Source organism: Tetrao urogallus, assembly GCF_951394365.1.
Source record: "Tetrao urogallus genome assembly, chromosome: 1".
Taxonomy (NCBI): domain Eukaryota; kingdom Metazoa; phylum Chordata; class Aves; order Galliformes; family Phasianidae; genus Tetrao; species Tetrao urogallus.
In genome coordinates, this window is record NC_136813.1 from 191709921 (window position 1) to 191729218 (window position 19298).

Sequence of the window (19298 nt, forward strand, 5' to 3'; positions counted from 1 at the left end):
GTCTCTCAGAATGCAAAACCTTTATAAACTAATAAAATCAGCCATCATCAGCATGACGTAGAATCATAGAATCAAAGAATCATAGAATGACCTAGATTGAAAAGGACCACAAAGGCATCACATATTCTGCTTAAAAAATAGCTTAATGAGTCTTATAAGAACAGCTGAAGGAACCAGGAATTAGCCTGGAGAAGAGAAGGCTCAGGGGAGAAGATTATGAGCCTCAACAACTCTATGAAAGGAGATGTAGCAAGGTGGGAGTCAGCCCCTTCTCCAAGTAACAGCAACAGTAGTGGTGTAAAAAATAATGGCATCAAGATGTCCCAGGGGAGGCTCAGGGTGACTATTAGGAAAAACATTCCAGAAAGACTGTTGACGTATTGAAATAGGTTGCCTAGGAAGGTGGTGGAGATACCATTCACAGAATCATAGAATCACAGAATCACAAGGTTAGAAACGACCTATAGATCATCTAGTCCAACCGTTCCCCATTACCATTGCCACCACTAGCACTAAACCATATCACGCAGCACATCATCCAGACGCCTCCTGAACACTGCCAGGGACGGCGACTCCACCACCTCCCTGGGCAGCCATTCCAGTGCCTGACCACTGTCGGGGGGAAAAAACTTTTTCCTCATGTCTGATCTTAGCCTCCTCCGGTACAACTTGTGGCCATTTCCTTGGGTCCTGTTTACTGCCTGGGAGAAGAGGCCAAATTCCTCTTCACAGCCTCCCTTCAGGAAGTTGTAGAGTGCAATGAGGTCTGCCCTGAGCCTCCTCCAGACTAAACAATCCCAGCTCCCTCAGCTGCACCTCGTAAGACTTGTGCTCCAGACCCCTCACCGTTTTCGTTGCCCTTCTCTGGTCACGTTCCAGGGCCTCAACGTCATTCCTGTAGTGAGGGGCCCAAAAGTGAACACAGTACTCGAGGGGCGGCCTCACCAGTGCTGAGTACAGGGGGATGATCACCTCCCTGCTCCTGCTGGCCACGCTATTGCTAATGCAGGCCAGGATGCCGTTGGCCCTCTTGGACACCTGGGCACGCTGTTGGCTCATGTTCAGCCGAGCATCAACCAACAGCCCCAGGTCCCTTTCCTCTTCACACTCATGAGGAAAAACTTTTTCCCCCCGACAGTGGTCAGGCACTGGAATGGCTGCCCAGGGAGGCGGTGCAATCGCCGTCCCTGGCAGTGTTCAGGAGGCGTCTGGATGAGGAGCTACGAGATATGGTTTAGTGGCTCGTGGTACGAATGGTGACAGGAGGACGGTTGGACTAGATGGGCCTGTATGTCCTTTCCAACCTTGTGATTCTACAGTTCTATGATTCTATGAAAGGTTGCCCCCAGAAACCTTTGGTGGAGCTGCCACCCTCCTGCTTGGAAGCCAAGGGCCCGCGCCCATGAGGCGGTGACCGTGATGTCACAGTGGGTGTCACAGAGCGGCCATTGTGACGCGTGAAGCTTGGAGCAGAGCAAAGGCTGCCGGGCTCAGGCAGAGTCACTGCGGCCTGGTGAGGCGTGGAGAGAGGAGGGACTCTCGCAGTGCTCACCGTCGACGCAAACGATGTATGCTAGGAAGCGGAAGTTCTCTGACTCGCAAGAGCCAGGTGAGAGCGCAGCATCCCTGAGCCCCGCTCCCGACACTGGGCAGAGGGGTGCTGGGGCTGTGCCTGCTGCTGAGAGCTGAGAGGGGAGGAAGGGGCAGGCAGGAGCTCCCAGACAGGCCTGGGGCAGGGCCCCTCTGCTCCTTGGCAAGGGGGCCCATCTTGGGCTGTGGCTGCCTTGCCTTGGGCCTGCCGTGGCCCCTTCCCCTCCACCGCCTCCAGCCAGCACGGCAGGCACAGAGCAGGACCCTGGGGACGGCCCTCAGGGACACCTGGCCCCGCCAGCTGCTCACCGCTGCTCACATTTGCTCTCTCCTCTGCAGCGTGCGTGCTGTGTGGCTGGGTCGATTTCGACCTGGACACCTACGGGCGCATATTTGACCAGATCTGGTTTAGGGTCCACGAGTTCTGCTTGGTGAGTTCCCTCGAGCGATCCTGACTGCTTCCTGCCGGGACGCTCCCCTTCTTTCTGTCCTCATGAGATCCTGCTCTTTTCTCTCCTACAGATTTTTGCCAACATCTCTTTTGACGAAACACCGACAGAGGAGGGAAATGTGTGCATTGACCATGCTGCCCTCACATGCAAGATCAAGCAGGCAAACCAGAAGGTGAGGACCTGAATGGAGCAGGCAGATTTGTGCCCCGAGGGGCTCACACCAGCTTAGCCTGGACACCAAGAAAGCAATTGGAACTTTTCCAACCACCTCCAGGACAAAGTCCTGCAATTGGAGATGCGCCCTGTCCGCCAGGAGGCTTTGTAGAGTGTGACCAAGCAATTCCCACACCCTGTGCCCTGCCCAGAGGTCTGGGGCCGGCTGCAGAGGCCCTGAGCCTGCTGCTGATGGGGCTGTTCTGCTCTTTCCAGCAATGCTGTGTTTGTGGAGAGAGGGGCGCTGCCATCACCTGTGCTGAGAGCGGCTGTGAACGCAGCTTCCACCTGCCGTGTGCCGAGGACGGGCAGTGTGTCACCCAGTTCTTTGGGCAGCACAGGTAAGGGCTGTCAGCAGCAGCCAAGCCAGGGAGGATCCCGCAGCGACAGCTCCCAGCAGCCTGCCAGAGCCAGAGACAGGGCCTGGGGCTCCTTCGCAGTCCTCTGCCTTCCACCCATCACTTCTCAGCGTGCCCATCCCTTCCATCTTCCCCCAGGTCCTACTGCTTTGAGCACCGCCCTCGACAGACAGCAGTGACAGCTTCAGCAACGGGCACCCGCTGCGCCATCTGCCAGGAGACCGTGGGGAACACTGCATCCTACCACACCCTGGCGTGCTCGGTTTGCAAACATGCCTGGTTCCACCGGGGCTGCATCCAGGTAGGAGTCCTCCCCTCACCCTGCAGGCACGCTTAGTGCTAAGCAGCACCAGGCACTGCTCACGCTCACCCTGCTTGTTCTTCTCCTGCAGCAACAGGCCTTGAATGATGGCAAGGCATGCTTCTGCTGCCCTGTCTGTCAAGACAATGCTCTTTTCCATATAGAGATGTCCATCCTCGGGATCCGAATCCCAGACAGGTTGGTGTCCTTCTGCCAAACCATGCAGATGAGAAGGCGTGAGCACTGGGCCTGCCAGCGAGTGTCTCGGCAGTCCTGGCCTTTGGCCGTCACAGGAGCACGTGCCTCAGCTTCATGGAGAAGCTGGAAATGGGGTTGGGGTGGATGAGAGGGGATAACCTTGGATCTGATGCTGCCAATGCTGGGGCCTCATCACTTTCCCTCCCTTCTTTTATAGAACACCAGCATGGGAGGACAATGATGCATATGCATCACTTCTGCAGAGGCCCAGGTGCTGTGATGCCATCGTGTGCTTTTACCACGGAGGCAGGGAGCTGGCAGAAGAAGAGGGGTGAGTTACCACAGCAGCTCTCTGTGGATCCATGGGGGATGACACGGTGCCTCAGCTCAGGCTGGGGGAGCAAGGACTGAGCAGCAGAGATGTGCCGGGGACTCCCTGGCTAGGCTCACTTGGTCCTCAAAGCCACAACCCCTTGCTTCCCCAGGCCCTGGCAGCTGATCCTGTGCAGTTCCTGTGGAGCGGAGAGCACCCACCGGCAGTGCTCCTACTCAAGCATCAGGATGAACATGTGGGACTGTGACAGATGTGCTGGCCTGGGTACCGGTAAGAGGCGATGAGTCGCGAGGCACGGGGCTGGGGCCAGGCAAGGCCTGGCAGCAAGTGCTCGGGGCAGCTTTGCCAGAGTCTCTCTGCTCCAGGAGGGATGGCAGCCTGTCCCTACCCGGAGCTACAGGTTCCTCCTGCTGACCTTCCGCCTCCCCTTACAGCCTCCGCCGCCATCTCGGAGCTCGCGGCACTCAGCACTGCCAGCCAGCAGAGCAGCCTGGAGCCATCCCACAGCCCCCAGGAACACAAGCACAACTGCTCCAGCCCCGACAGCCAGGCAGCATCCGGGCCATCACACAGGTCCCAGCTGCCACAGCTCAGCTGCCAAAACAGTGAGCTGGGGACAACCTGCTCACATGTTCCTGACCATCAGGATACAGTGGAGCAGCACCAAGCACAGCATGGGAGCAGCCATACACCCACCCCAGCCACTGAAAGCAGCTCCCACATCTCCACCAGACGGGGCAGATCGGGATCCTCCAGAGCAGCCACAGCAGCCGCACACAGGAGGCGTCCCAGGCAGCGGAGAACAAGCCGCACACGAAGCCGCTCCCCGCTGCAAGGTCGGGCCCCAGGATCCCAGAGCCCGACCAGAAGACCTCGAGGCAGCAGGCGAACACCATCTCCAGCTGCTCAGAACAGAACCCGCAGCACCACCAGAGCTGCAAGGCGGAGGTCCTCGAGGGCTCCCCTGCATTCACACCCTGTGGAGTGGCCCGGGCAGACTGGGGAGGCCTGCATGCGAAGCTGTTCCTCAGTGGCACAACGAGCCACAAATGTCCGCAGCTGGCGCAGAAGAGGCTGCAGGAGAAAGCCCCAACAGCAGAGGCTATCCCGGCCATGAAGTGACTCCCGGGTCTAACATCGAAGCCAACAACCACCTCCCATAAGCCCAAAAGAAGATGCCGTGTTCCAACAGTGCGGTCTATCCAGGCATGTTGTCACTCCTGGGTGCAACATCGATCCATCATCTGCTGACCCCCCACACAATCAGCCCAAAAAAAAGTGACATGGAAGCAGTTCCAACCGGGGGGGCATCCCAGGCACAAAGGCACTCCTGGGTCTAAGATCTGAGCCAACATCTGCACCCCGGCACAATTTGCCTGAAGGCAGACGCATGGAAACAGCCGTGGGCCAGTACCATGTGCTGGCTCTAGCCCCAAGTGTCCAACACAATAAACCCAACCATCCCCCACCCATTTCTTTGTCAGCTTCTTTTTCTCCGCTTGTCCTGATGTGGGCAGACTAAGGCACTGGGATCACAGGGTTTCCTCCTCCTCAGCACCTTCCCAGTGGCTGTGCAAAGGCTGCTCTGCAGCCCTTGGGCAGCCTGGAGGATTGGGCGCAGAGGAACCTGCCGAGCTTCAAGAAGGCTGAGTGCAGGGCCCTACACCTGGGGAGGAACCAGGGCACGCTTCTGTAAAGTTAGGAGCTGACCCGCTGGACAGGAGCTCTGTGGAGAAGGATTTCCCGCCTTAGTTCCCGGTGGGGACGGGCGGGAGCCATCAGAGTGCCACCTTGTGGCCAAGACCACCAATGGCAGCCTGGGGTGCATTCAAGAGAGCGTGGCCAGCCGGGCAAAAGAAGTTCACTTCTCCCTCTACTCTGCCCCGGTGACGCCACACCTGGAGTCCTGTGCCCACTTCTGGATTCTTGCAGCTCAAGAAAGACAGGGAACATTGCTGGAGAGTCCAGCAGTGGACTACAAAGCTGAGGAGGGGCCTGCAGGAGCATCTTCCGCAGCAGGAAAGGCTGATGCACCCGCTGCTGTTTAGCTTGCAGTAGTCTGAGAGGGGAGCTCATCAATGCTTATCAATACTTAAATGGGGGCTGCCAAGAGGATGAGGCCAGACGCAGCAGGGGGCATCTCAAATTGCTTTTACTGGGCTCTACAATGGGCCACCTGATCACGGGGAGCCTGTTGACGAGGCCTTCTTGCTTCAGCTGCAGCAAGTGTCACACTTGCAGGCTCTTGTCCTGATGGGGGATTTCAACCACCCGCACGTATGGCTGCTGGGATAGCGGCACGGCGGGTGGCAGACAATCCAGGGCATTCCTGGGGCCTGTTGAGGATCACTTCCTGGATGGAGCGAGCCGAGGTGAAGCCTTACAAGAGCCGCTCTCCATCAGATTTGAAAAACCATGGCAGTTGGGTGAAATCCCTGGTGACTGGCAAAAAGGAAACATGACTCCAAGTTTAAGAAGAGCAGAAAGGATGACCCGGGGACCTAGAGGCTGGTGAGCCTCACCTCTGTGCCTGCAATGATCATGGAGCAGATCCTCCTGCTCACCATGTGAAGGCACACAGGAGACCAAGAGGTGACCCGAGACAGCTGGCGTGGCTTCACCAAAGGCGGATCTTGCCTGACCAATCGATCTGGTGGCCCTTTGTGATGGAGGGTGGCAGCGGTGGACGGGGAAAAGGCGAGGGATGTCATCTCCCCAGCCTTCTGCAAAGCCTTTGACACGGTCCCCCACCTCATCCTTCTCTGTAAATGGGAATGGTATGGATTTGAAGGAGGCAGTGCTCAATGGATTAAGAAGTGGCTGGCTGATGGCAGCCAAAGGCTTGTGATCAACGGTTCTCTGTCTGCGTGGAGGCTGGTCACGAGAGGTGTCCCCTAGGGATCAGGGGGCTTGGGATGGGTGCTCTTCAACACTTTTATCAAGGACACGGATGACGGCACTGAGCGCATCCTCAGCGAGTTTGCAGACGACACCAAGCTGAGCGGCGCAGTGCATCCACTGGAGGGAAGGGACCTGAGCAGGCTGGAGAAGTGGGCCCATGTGAACACAGCGAGGTTCATCAAGGCCATGTGCAAGGTGCTGCACTTGGGCTGGGCAATCCCAGGTACTTACACTGGCTGGGGGAAGAACTCCTTGAGAGCAGGCCTGCGGAGAAGGCCTGGTGGACGAGAAGCTGGCCGTGAGGCAGCAGCGTGCGCCTGCAGCCCAAAAGAGCAGCTGTATCCTGGGCATCGTGAAACAAGGGGTTGCTTGCCAGGAGAGGGAGCGATGTCCAAAGGGCCAGAGCACCTCTCCTTTGAAGAAATACTGAGGGAACTGGGCTTCTGCAGCATGCAGAAGAGAAGGCTCTGGGGAGACCTCACTGTGGCCTTCCAGCACTCGAAGGGAAGGAGGGGGAGCGGCTTTTTGACGTGGGTTGATAGTGATAGGACAAGGGGGAATGGCTTTAAGCTAAGACAAGGGAGGTTTAGGTTAGATATTTGGAGAAAGTTTTTCACTCGGAGGGTGGTGAGGCCCTGGAACAGGCTGCCCAAGGAGGCTGTGGATGCCCCGTCCCCGGAAGCAGTCAAGGCCAGGCTGGATGGGGCCTTGAGCAACCTGCTCCACTGGGAGGTGTCGCTGTCTGTAGCAGGGAGCTTGGAACTAGATGGCCTGAAAGGTCCCTTCCAACTCAACCCGTTGCTGTGATTCAGCGAAAAATGAAACAACGCTCCGCTGTATTTTCCAAATGCGCAAACTTCCACAGCTTGGACGGGATGGGTTGTTCAGAACCTACCCTGGCAATCCAGGAGGACACTAACATCTTCACCAAGGACCGTGACAAAGGGACAAAGTGTGCCCCTGGCCTGTGTCTAGACGTGGCGGACACGCCAGAAGGCAGTGCTGCAATATAGCGACGGTTAGCCACGATGAGAGCTGGCCAAAGAGGAACCTGGTGGGGTTTCACAAGTGCGAGTGCAGGGTGGTGCACCTGGGGGGGAATATCTGCACACGTCAGTCCAGACGAGGGGCTGACCTGCTGGAGAAGAGCTCTGCACAGAAGGACCTGGGTCTCCTGGTGGATACCCGGCTGGCCATTCTCACCTGCTGGAGGTGATCCTTGTCAGCCATGAAGGACAGGCAGCCTTCCAAGGAAGATCTGGGATGTTACCCAGGCAAGTGGACAACCTTGGAGAAAGGTGGTGAGCAATCAAGGGAATTAGCTGGAGTGGAATTAGTGGTGGAGTCGCCGTCCCTGATGGTGTTCAGGAGGCATATGGATGAGGAAGTATGAGATACGGTTTAGTGGCTCCTGGTAGTAATGGTGATGGGACGACAGTTGGAGTAGGTGGTCTTCTATGTCCTTTCCAACTTTGTGATTCTATGATTCTCTCTTTTAGGAGGCTTCTCTTTCAGACATGTCTAACAGGCTATGGCAGGTATTTAAGAGGGGACAAAATCTTGCTTTTTCATTTCTTCTGAGTCCATACACACATACATACATACATATACATACATACATATATACATACACATACATACATACCAGTGGCAGTAAGAAACATCATAGCAGAACGCCATTAAATATGCTCAATTAATTGTTCAATAAGCCTCAAATACATCACTGAGGTACTGGCTGTTTTCATTAAATAATCAACGTCATAAAAGCAATGTATTATTCTGAGTTAATGGTAGGTACTGACATGAACTGGAAACAGACTATGAGAATATTAATGGTATTCTTAATCTAGGGGAAATAACACACTATATTCTTTCCTATTCTGTTCAAAATAGTAAGTTCTCTAGTAATTATAACTGTAATAGCAGTATTATTTCTATATTATTGTTCCTAATACTAATAGTATTATAACCTATAAATTAGCTTGAGCATTATCATACGACTGTAGCTCCAACACATTAACTGGTCACATCTACTAATGCAGTCACTGCAAGTTCTGTTGCAATTGAATAAAAACCAGCTTAACTTTTCAAATTAAATGACTCTTGAGAGGAAACTTTCTTCATGTTCTAAAGCCACAGTGAGAGACAACAGCTGAGCTGAGTAAAAGAACCAATGCATTAGCTTGAACTTTGCGTCTTCAGTGGGGTTTTGGCCAATATGGTATCATTAGAAAGTTCTGCTAACCTATTCTTAATCTCCAGAACTGATTAGAGAGCATAGGAATACATACTGGTCAGACTCAAGGACTAAATACCCAACCTCTAACACGAGTAAGTTCATCCACATATAACTCTGCCTTTTTCTGAGAGGATAAACATTGCTTTCACTTAAGGAGATGGAAATAAATAAGTACTTCTATAGACAGAGACTTTATTCATCCAGTCTATCAAATTAAGTAGAGAAACTCCCAGGGGAAATTCAGCCAGAAGGCAGCTTTAGTAAAGCACTTCCAGCAACATTTGTCCATTAGTTGGCCTGGGAAAGCAATATGTGAGATGAGGTGGTGTTCTGGCCCAGAATGGTTAAACATGAGGGAATTCAGTCACTGGCAGCACTCCAATTCCCATCAACAGATTACAAGCCACACATATTCTCATGACAGTAGTTATTAAGTTTTGCATTAATTTATGACGCTTCTCAACCACTACATACTCCCAGACTCTAAGAGAAGAAAATCCTGGAGAGACTTATCATAGTTTCAGGGAAGTTTTAACCATTTGCCTAGGTATGTATGAATAAATAAACTACATAGCAAGTTAATTAAAAAAAAAAAAAAAAATCTTCTTTCAGAGTCTTACATGGATATACTACACATCTGATCAAAATATGGTGATCAATGCATACAGAAACAGTACTGAAATTATCCATTATATAGAGTTAGACAACTGACAGTCAAAAGTTCACCTATATTTAATTTTTTACTTAAAGATAGCAAAACTGTGTTTGAGAAGGCAATGGATATACACACTTTCTAAATACACAACCTTTGTGTTTCTCTATTTCATAAAATGTTTACCAAAAACTTTACGGATATCAGCATCACCTACCATCAATATTTGACTTAAAGATAGTCAAGAAAAAATTAGTAGGTTATCAATTTTTTTTTTAATTTTTTTTTTTTTTTTTTTAATGCATTGGAAGTGCGAAGCAAAGTAGTTTTTAATACTATGGTACCCCTTAAATTAACTGATTATGGGGCTTATGCCCCTACCATAACTATTCAAAAAATTTAAACACTAGAACTACAGCATTCCAAGTTGCTTCTCACCAGTTAAAAGTGGCAAATCTTTCATCCAAATGCAGAGGTCTGGCTTCATTCTGCTCACTTGCCCACCAAAGTGCCTGAAATATAAGCTGAAAGAGCTACTGAATCACCGTTCTACAATGCGCTACCAGCACAGACATCAGACACCATCCTTCTCAATCCAACCAGCCTTAAACACTGGTGCATTTGTACTCTGCATTCTTCGTATAGGTTACGAAGCCTACATTTCACTTCCTTTTTTCACATGTTCAAGGATTAACACCATAGAATCACAGAATGGCTTGGGTTGGGAGGGACCCCAAAGACTATCCAGTTCCAACCCCCCTGCCACAGACAGGGCCATCAACCTCCAGATGTGGTACCCTTACCTGTCAACGTCATTCGTGAACATGTTTGATACAACAAAGAAAGTACTTCTGTTATTGCTTCCATGAGCTGCAGGTTCTGAAGACTTGAATAATGTGGTCTAAAGCTCTTGAACTCTGGAATGGCTTCCAGTTGCTCTTGGAATATACCCTATGCATGCTAACAACTGTTCTCTGTAACAGTTTTATTCCAGTATATGTTTTAAGCACAGTACAGCTGGGAACACAGGTTTTGTTCCATCTTACAACCATCCATGTGCTTTCATGTTTACTACATAACTAAATACAAAAGGAGTATTTTTAGGTTTTTCTTGTCTGTATTACCTAGAAGTCTCTGCATTGCACCAAAGTGAAAGGTATAAAATGTTCTATCTGAACAGTGTACACTGAGCTCTTAAGTTTGTTTCAAAACTGAAGTCCAGTAATGATGAAAAATTATACCAGCTCTAAAAGTATGTAAGTGTCCAGAAGACTGATAGATACCTGAGCTGTATAGAAAATTGCAGGCTTTTTCCACTTGAAAGTATGGATCTTGACTTAAAAAAAACAAAACAAAACAAAAAAAAACACTGCACAGACATTTCTCATGGCCCTGAATTCGGGAGAGATTGCTTTCTCAATTGGAATAGAACAGGAGGGGTAGGTATGCTGAATCCGAACAACAGAAATCTGTTCTTATGAGGTCGGCACAGCAGCAGTCACTTCACTCTCAGCAGAACATGTTCTGAAGGAGAACAGCTCCATTTGCTACAGTGCTTCTTCAGTGTCTTTAACAACACAAACTTCAACCAGAGCTCAGTCCGTAAAACACCTCAAGTAACAGCTAAGTAAACACTTCCATCTTTTAAATCTATTTTATGAGACAAGAGCCTTTACACTCCAGCCAAGTATTTATTTTTAATCATATATAGAGTACATAGAAAGTAAAATAAGAAATTCTTGATTACCTCTAGAAAAAAAAACAAAACACCTAGTAAAGACACAAAAGCTGCTAAGAAGACTCTTAACATGTTATTTTCATGAGGATATTTTTGTTTTAGATTTAGTCTGATAGTTTACACTTCAAAAGCACAGATTCTTCAAACCAAGTTTAAGAGAACACAGCAATAGCCCCTGTAAAACAGCAAATAGCCTCTGTAAAACACACCATCAGGCGTGTGAAAAGCCAGCCTGCTCCCTACCTTCCACATGCCAATGCACAGCTAACAGAAACTGAGCTACGGAAAACCTGATGAGAACCACTGAGAAGTGCCAAGGGACAAAATACTGAAGTTACAAAACAAACATTTCCATACTGTAAACACGTTTAGATGAACTCTAAGCAGCCAACATTCAGCTCGAATACAACATGAGCTTTCCTGTCAAAGTCCAGTTCAAAGAGGAGAGATTTTTCTATTACATATTGATTTCCTTTACTGCTGATTAAAAAGAAGCCCGATTCATTTTCTTGGGCATTTATATAGTCCTAGCTAATTACATACTCCATCAGCCTAACACAATTAAATAACAATATAATGATGTCTAGAAAACAACTGCTATATATGCAGACAGTTTAAGTAGCACTAATTACACCCTAATTTTTAAAATCCATCATGAGTCTTTCTTCCCATTCTCAGAGGGGAAGACAACGAGTAGGTTAATATTTGTGATCTGTGTGTTGTATTACCTTCTAAACAAAATCACTGAAAGGAACTACGAATTACCACACCCACCAAGTTCACCATACAGCCAAACTGATGTCCAATTCAAACTGGAAGTTTTTACTTGCTAATAATTACCAGCATCAAACTCAGAAGGAATATATTTTTGAAATGCTACACCCAACTCTGCAGCTGCGTTCTGTGTGTTTCTATCAAGTTTCCCACAGTAATTACAATCTCTACAGGCTCTGAAAATACACAACTAATAAAGTAATGGTTTTACATACAAAAGAGCTATCAAAAAGGGTTGTTTGTTTGCTTGTTTTTCAGGTAAACCATCTAACTACCATACTTTGCATCTGCATCTTCAAAGTGCTAGGACATTAAATATTAAAGCAGCTGAAAACATTCTGCAATACAGAGAAATCTAGAATTCACAGAAATAACAACAACTACCATTTCTACTGCTGTTAAAACGTACTTTTGATCAAACAGAAGACTTAAAACAGAGGGATTATAAGTAATCCACCTGTACAGCGCTCCCTATTGCTATCTTTCTACAATGATAAATATATATATATTAATATAAAAATAATATAATAATAATATAATAATATAAAAAATATAAAAATATAATAATATAAATATATATATATTTTTTTTTAATTTTTTTTTTTTAAGAAAAAAAGAGAAGTTAAGAAAGATTGATTTTAAAAGACCAAAGAAGTCAGGTAAAAATTGATACAGAACGTTGACAAGGCAGCATCAGCTGATTTGCTGCTTTTAATGTGTATTTAATACCAAAATTGGTTATATAGCCCCAGGGTCTTACCTACCATTTGTCTCGAGGGCACAAAATTTAACTGTTGATAATAAATAGGTAAATAGCAGTAATAAAAGCATTAAGTACATTTGTTTCAAATACTGTTATTAACAAACAAACCTTCTCTTTTGAGCTTCAGAGTCTCTCCTGGCTCGTTCTAATGCCAATTCTTCTGCAATTCTTTTCTTTAGTTCTTCATCATTAACTACAATTAAAAGAAAATTAAATGAAGTGTTAACAGAACACAATATATTCCTAATTATGGAAACAACTGCATAATACATTATTTTGTTTTTTCTATAAAGCAAAGTGCTTTCTTGTGATTTAACTGCCTTTCAAATTTTAATGCACAACGCTAGAGAGCCATTAAAAATTATACTTTATTAAACAACTTTTCCATTAACAGTATCTTCTGAAAATTATGAAAAAGCATACAGTTAAATTAGAGGTGATATAGTTAAATTAAGGACATTTTTCTTAAAAAATAATAATAATAATAATAATAATATATACACACACACACTGTTATAAAGTAAAATCAGGGCAAACACCTGAACTTTAAGCAGAAAAGGCAAACATGCTTTTTACTCATATGAAACAGAGGGAAATAAATTCCTATGTAATTAATCAAGTATTTTTATACACATTTTTCCGCAACTACGGAGCATTTCTAACATCTTACGTACTGATATTTTTAGTCTCTCTTGTTGGAAAAAAAGTTTTTGCCTCAAATTCTCTTCATTTCACTTAAGCAGGTGGGCACAGAATAAGCATTTATTTTATTTTGACTCAGCCAAATTCTTCAAGTCTATAATTAACTTTCCCACACACAAGTAGTGTAAGTACATACAGTGCAAGATCCACTGATTCTACAAGCTTGAAAAACATCCAAGTCTACCAAAAGCCGTTCAGTGAGACTTCTGTTCACACACACGCAAAAAATTCCCTTCACAAAATGGCTTGGGTTGGAAGGAACCCCAACGATCAACCTCCATATCTAATACCAGAGCAGGCTGCCCAGGGCCCCATCCAACCTGGCCTTGAACACCTCCAGGACAGGGCACTCACAGCCTCCCTTCATCACTGATCACAGAATCATAAAAGCTCCTGAAGTCCACTCACATCATCCCACCTAACCATCAACATCCTCCCCGTGCCCACTAAACCATGCCCATCCCTCAGTGCCACATTAACACGTCTCTTCAACACCCCCACAGACATCAACTCCACCATCTCCCTGGTCAGCCTGTTTCAATGCATCACCACTCTTTCTGAGAAGAAATTTTTCCTAATATCCAATCTGAATTGATATTCAAGTGCTCGGTCTTGCAAGCTACTACACTGTTCATATTCAATAGCATCAATCTGTGCACCCATGAGCACAGAGCTGTAGAGATAAGAAATTTTGCATTTACTTCCTTCAACTGAAGCTGTAGCAATTAAACATGTTTCAGCAGACTTCCAGAGGAAAGGTTGTTTCAATCAGAGCGCAAACAAACCAACCAGACATTTGCTCATTTTTGAGATAGTTTCATACATTTTTTTTCTCCATACAAAGGCAAATTGACACAAGCACAGCAGGAATAAAACAAATCAAATACTGTTAAGATTGAGCAATACTTGCTCATTCTTACAAGTATTTACAATGCTCTCCATTTTCAGAAAATGCATTGGCTTCGTAACCAAAAGTTGCAGACAATGTTGATTTTTAATTAGTGCTACAAATCAACATTGTCTGCAACTTTTGGTTATATATATATATACACACACACACACACACATATATATATATGTAAAAAAATTATATATATATACCCACCCACCCACACACACACACATATATATATATATATATATAAAAAGTAACTCTACAGTACTTCTATCTTCCAGTACAGGCATCAGGAAAGTTTCCTTACTCATATGAAGCAGCTGGCTCAAATTCCATTCTCTGGACCCACAGAGCAACAAAACATGCAGTCTCACTCCAAAAACCAAGATACAGATGTGGGACAACCACAAGGTTGTTCAAGGTGGGACAACCTCCTCAGAAATAGAAACCAAAACACTAGCTTAAGTAACTGTAAGACAGCAACTGCATTTTAAGGCAGGAATCAATTGCAAGTTAACAGCTACAAAGCAGTGTCCTTACTGTTTGTGTCTGTATTCATGCACAGCGACAGCACTCAACAATTGTCAGCAGTCAGAAACTTGTGGAGATACTGGGGCAAAGGAGAATGAGACATCTGCCTTTCAGGTAACGCTTAAAAATAAAAAATAATTTAAAGAGAGAGGCAGATTTACCCAGAAGTGGAACATTTTCAGTTTAGACTTCCTCAGATGGTCAGGTTTGAGCCTATATGTCATACATACTCCAGCAAAGTGCTTCAATCACAAACTGGCATCAAATTTAAGTAAAAACAAAGTAAGTATTTGGGTTAGGCTTTTTTGGGACAAATTTCTCAGCTAAAGAAATGCTTTAGAGGGTGCCTATTGATCACAACACAAATCAGGGCAGTGCCCAGTTCTGGTGTCTCCTTTGTGGAACCAACTTTTTGTTTTACATTAAGCAGCAATCAGATTTTGTGAACCAAAAGGATGCACAAAAAAAAAAAACAAACAAACAATGACAAACATGATCTCTGTGATACTGACTTCAGGAGTCATTTTGATCTGCAAACATTACCCAGCATCATTAGCCCACGTTCCTTTTACAGTTAAAAGAGCCCAGTGTGCAAGTCTCTCATCTAAAGCAGATGTTAATAATAACAAGTTTTATGAATGAACAAAGCATCTCCATTGACTCTATAGGAATCCTGAGCAACTAAATCAGTTATAAGCACCCTAAGTAAAGCAGTAAGTAAAGAAATCGATAGCCATTCTGCCAGACACAGCAAAAGCTTACTCAGATGATGGAGTTGTAACAGGAAAGGACGAGGGGACACTTGTGAGCCTGAATCTGTGATTCTGTAAAGTGAGTATCTGTAAAATTCACTCTGAAGTCAAATTATATATGACAATCCAGAGGTAAATATATATATATTTAAACAGATGTTTAAATTACTACAAACCCTGAAAGAAAAGCAAATGTCCATTTTATTGGGACTATCTCTACGGACTGCCATCGCTGTTCCCCTATTTTCTGATCTGAGGCTACACGAGTACATGCTCACAACCTCTGCTTGGGAGACACCGAGCTGCTGCACCACACCTGTACATTCCCAAACAAAGATCGGAGAGAACACTCACCCAAAGAGACAAAAAGTTTAGCCAAATATCAGGCAATCACAAGGATGCTGGTTTCGTACTGCAGCACACACGAACCTCCCCGTACCTCAGTAAGCACCACAAGCCAAAATGAAAGCTGTTAAGGTTCTGCGTTTGTACACTTAGAAATGATTAAGCTGCCATAAAGCAAAAAAAAAAAAAAAAAAAAGTATTTCACATCACAGCTACCTTATTCACAGAACAATCTGAAAACCCACGATCAAGTGTTTCTTACTGCAGTTTTGTTCAACTCTGATACCTCAATATTTCACATTCTTTTAATACTGCGCCTGAGAATACAGGAAACGTTGTGTAAGAATGTTGTTCACCAGCATTTATATCATGAGCCTCGTTGCTTTGGTGCACAAAAACAAATACAGGAACTTATACAGACCATAAAATAGCCTTTAAAGTCATAATAAGAAGAGATTCAGGCATCAGCCAATAAAGACATTTGACCTTAACAATCAATTAGATTGCCCATCGATCTGCCAAATACTAATAGGGAATAAAACTGGAGCCATAGATCACTCAATAGAATTATTGTAAGATATAATTAGGTAGCTCCCCAGTGGGAAGTTTATGATGTTTCGGTAAAAAATTGCAGTTTTATAAGTAGGAGAGATTTGTTCTGGGAGAAGAAGCTTTTAGAACAAAAAAAGTTAATTTATTACAATGGGGATGAGGAAAAAAATGGAACTGTTCTAGGTAAAACCAACACTATTTCCCTGCAATGGAAATCTCTGCTCAGACTGTAGGATGTTAAAACCAAACAGCTGGCAAGCTAGTGGAGAATATCACAATATGGTAGATATAAGTCTGCAAAAATAAGCATAATCAGGACACAATAAGCATACAACAGCTGCCAAAAATTACTTAGCTATTCCTATCCCCTTAGTATTTCAAGTTCTTCAGGACACTGTAATCAGTGTCAAACTCGTCTTTAACTGCATCCCAGAGAAGAGAAGCCTGGAAGATTTTCAGACAACTATATTTAGGAAGGTCACACTTAACCTTAGTGCTTTGCTATGCTCCTACAAGAGGGTAAAATGCATCTCTGCCTTTCACCAAGTCTGAACGCACTAATGCACAGTTCACATCACAGGACAATTTAGATAGATGGTCAGTAATGGGAACTATGCTCTGAAAGCCATAGTGCTCTACCCAGAAATAACTCTGTCCTCTTAGCATGCGAGTTGGGGATGCTGATAGGTGTCTGATAAGCTGTATTCTCTCTGCAATAATGGAAATCGAGTACCACCAGCTGCACTGCCAATAGGCTCCTTACCCTGCTCAGCACCAGCAGCAGGTTGCACAGTGCTTAACAGACTGACCATCCTGCCCTGTGTAACATCACCACAGATGTGAACACTGGTGTAAGAGCCAAGTTAAAACAAAGAGCTCTTGCCTGGAGCCTCACAGACCAAGCAATGATGGTCAGAGAACACTTTGCCATTGGGATGCCTCCAGGATGAAGGAACCTGGGCTTTGACATCTGGCTACCTCCTCCTCTGAAATGCTTTGATACACAGATATTTATGTCTAATAGTAAGTCACAAACTCACAAACATAAGATGCATCTCCTCCCCTTCACACACAGAATTTAACTTGAAGATGAGCAAAGGTAAGTTCACCAATTTTTAAACAAACCATTTCTGTGTACTTCAGTGACATGCCAATACGTAGACTTGGTACATTCAGCTTCTTCAACACTCAAGACAAAGACTTAAGAGATCTGGAGAAACTATAAATTACAGCCAACAGCTTTCTAATGGCTAAAACCTATGGCTGTGCCCAACAGAAAGAAAACTTCCAAAATAAAAGCTGCAGCACATTTACACTGCAGCAGGGTTTTGACAAACACACAAGCAGACCAACAGTTATGCAAGTGCAACAGCATTTCTGCATCAGTGCTATTTTAATACAAAAAAGAGCAGAATACCTCACTCATACAGATAGATATTGTTCTCTGTAATCTACATAAAGTGTAATATAATTGCTTTAAGAAAAAAAGCCCACAGAACGACAGGAGTGTACAAAGTAATTAACATTCTTTGTGTGTCCTTCAAAATCAGATGAAAAAATAAAACATACATATTCACAGGGCCCAAAAGACTAACAGACTAGTCCAAAAGACTACTTATAACTCCTCAGTCCTCACTGATGGCTCCTAGGGGTACTGAAGAGCTCAAGCATTTCCCAATAGTTACAAAGGCTTCAGAGAAGAAAAAAAAAAAAAAAAAAAAACACACCTCCATGTTGGAACACTCAAAAGCCATCGACCAGCACCACAGACCCAAAGCCAAGAGCTTTGTAACAAGCAAAATTCTTTAGAAGACAACAGCAACCCTAACTCTAGGTCTGCTATAGATTGCTGTGTTAGGATGTATGCAACTCATGCATTTGGACAGTACTTTCTTCCATTTGCTTCATCCTTGTCCATTCAAATCAAAAGATCAAGATTCATAACTTCTCTTGCTTAAAGCTGTCTTGTAGAAAAGTATTTAACAAGATAGTACAGCATAGCAAGAAGGCAGCACCCAACGCTGCAAACAACGCACATTAGTTACTTGCAGCTTGAAAACAATTAGATAGAGAAGTGAAAATATGATACAGACAAATTAATCAAACAACCTCTAGCTTGCAGAGCTAGGAGTCTACTGTTAGTTTTGGGATTTAAAAAAAAAAAAAAAAAACATTAATGGAAACAGCATTTACCATCAGGCACCTTAACTAAATCCTCCTGAAAGGGCAGGTGCATTAAGTTATTAAGAGACACTTAGGTTTGGTACAATCACACATGTTTTAGAGAATGCTTAGGAAAACAATATTCAGAGACTGAATTTACAAAATTAAAAAAAAAAAAAAAAAAAGATCTACTGATCTTTCTCATACAGCTTTGCTAACAACACAAAGACGGTCAGTGAATGAGGCATAAAGGCCTTTGTCACGCGGTCTCTTTTTCAACACAGCCCTATCAAAACTTACAGAAACATCAGGGCATTGAGCTCCCATTAGATTCAGTTGAAATAATGACTATATATATTGAAAATAATACGTCATAATATATATATATAATATAATACATTATTATATAATATATATATATGACATATGGCACTACCACACAGCCCTTTCCCATTGGAAAAGCACTAGGTGTTCCTGATCTGGCAGGGAGATTGGACTCAATGATCCCCAATATTCTGTGAAATAACGGCAATAAAACCTGGAATGACTCAACACAGAGAAGACAGAGGGCCAGATATTAATGCAAAACAGGCAGTTCAGGGCTTCTATTCATTCTTCCATAACACACTGTTGAAAAGACTCACAGAAAGTTGATTGGGCAGTACTTAAAAGACAGATTTTGTATTGCTTGAAATGAACAACAGGCACCTTTTTCTTCAAATTGTTGAAGCCAAACTAAAATCAAGTAAAATCAAAAGGTGAGTAAAACACTGAAGAACACCAACAGGCTATAAAATATATGAAGTGCAGTCAGAGGATTTTGCTTCAATACCAGAAGGAATTT

The 19298-nt window shown here is 44.9% G+C and overlaps 2 protein-coding genes across 2 annotated transcripts in view; one reads left to right on the forward strand and one right to left on the reverse strand.

Moving 5' to 3' along the window:
• The window catches only part of CHCHD3 (coiled-coil-helix-coiled-coil-helix domain containing 3), a gene marked incomplete at both ends in the record, with an annotated part of 164814 nt that overhangs the window by 123208 nt on the left and 22308 nt on the right, over positions 1-19298 (reverse strand). Inside the window, one exon of the mRNA XM_079549075.1 lies at positions 12623-12707. Coding sequence (XP_079405201.1) covers positions 12623-12707 — 85 coding nt within the window. The remainder of the gene's footprint in view (positions 1-12622; positions 12708-19298) is intronic.
• On the forward strand, positions 3728-4564 carry LOC306953483 (uncharacterized protein; the record flags this gene model as incomplete). Its single annotated transcript, XM_079544394.1, has 1 exon — positions 3728-4564. One exon carries the CDS (start codon positions 3728-3730, stop codon positions 4562-4564), a length of 837 nt encoding a protein of 278 aa, XP_079400520.1.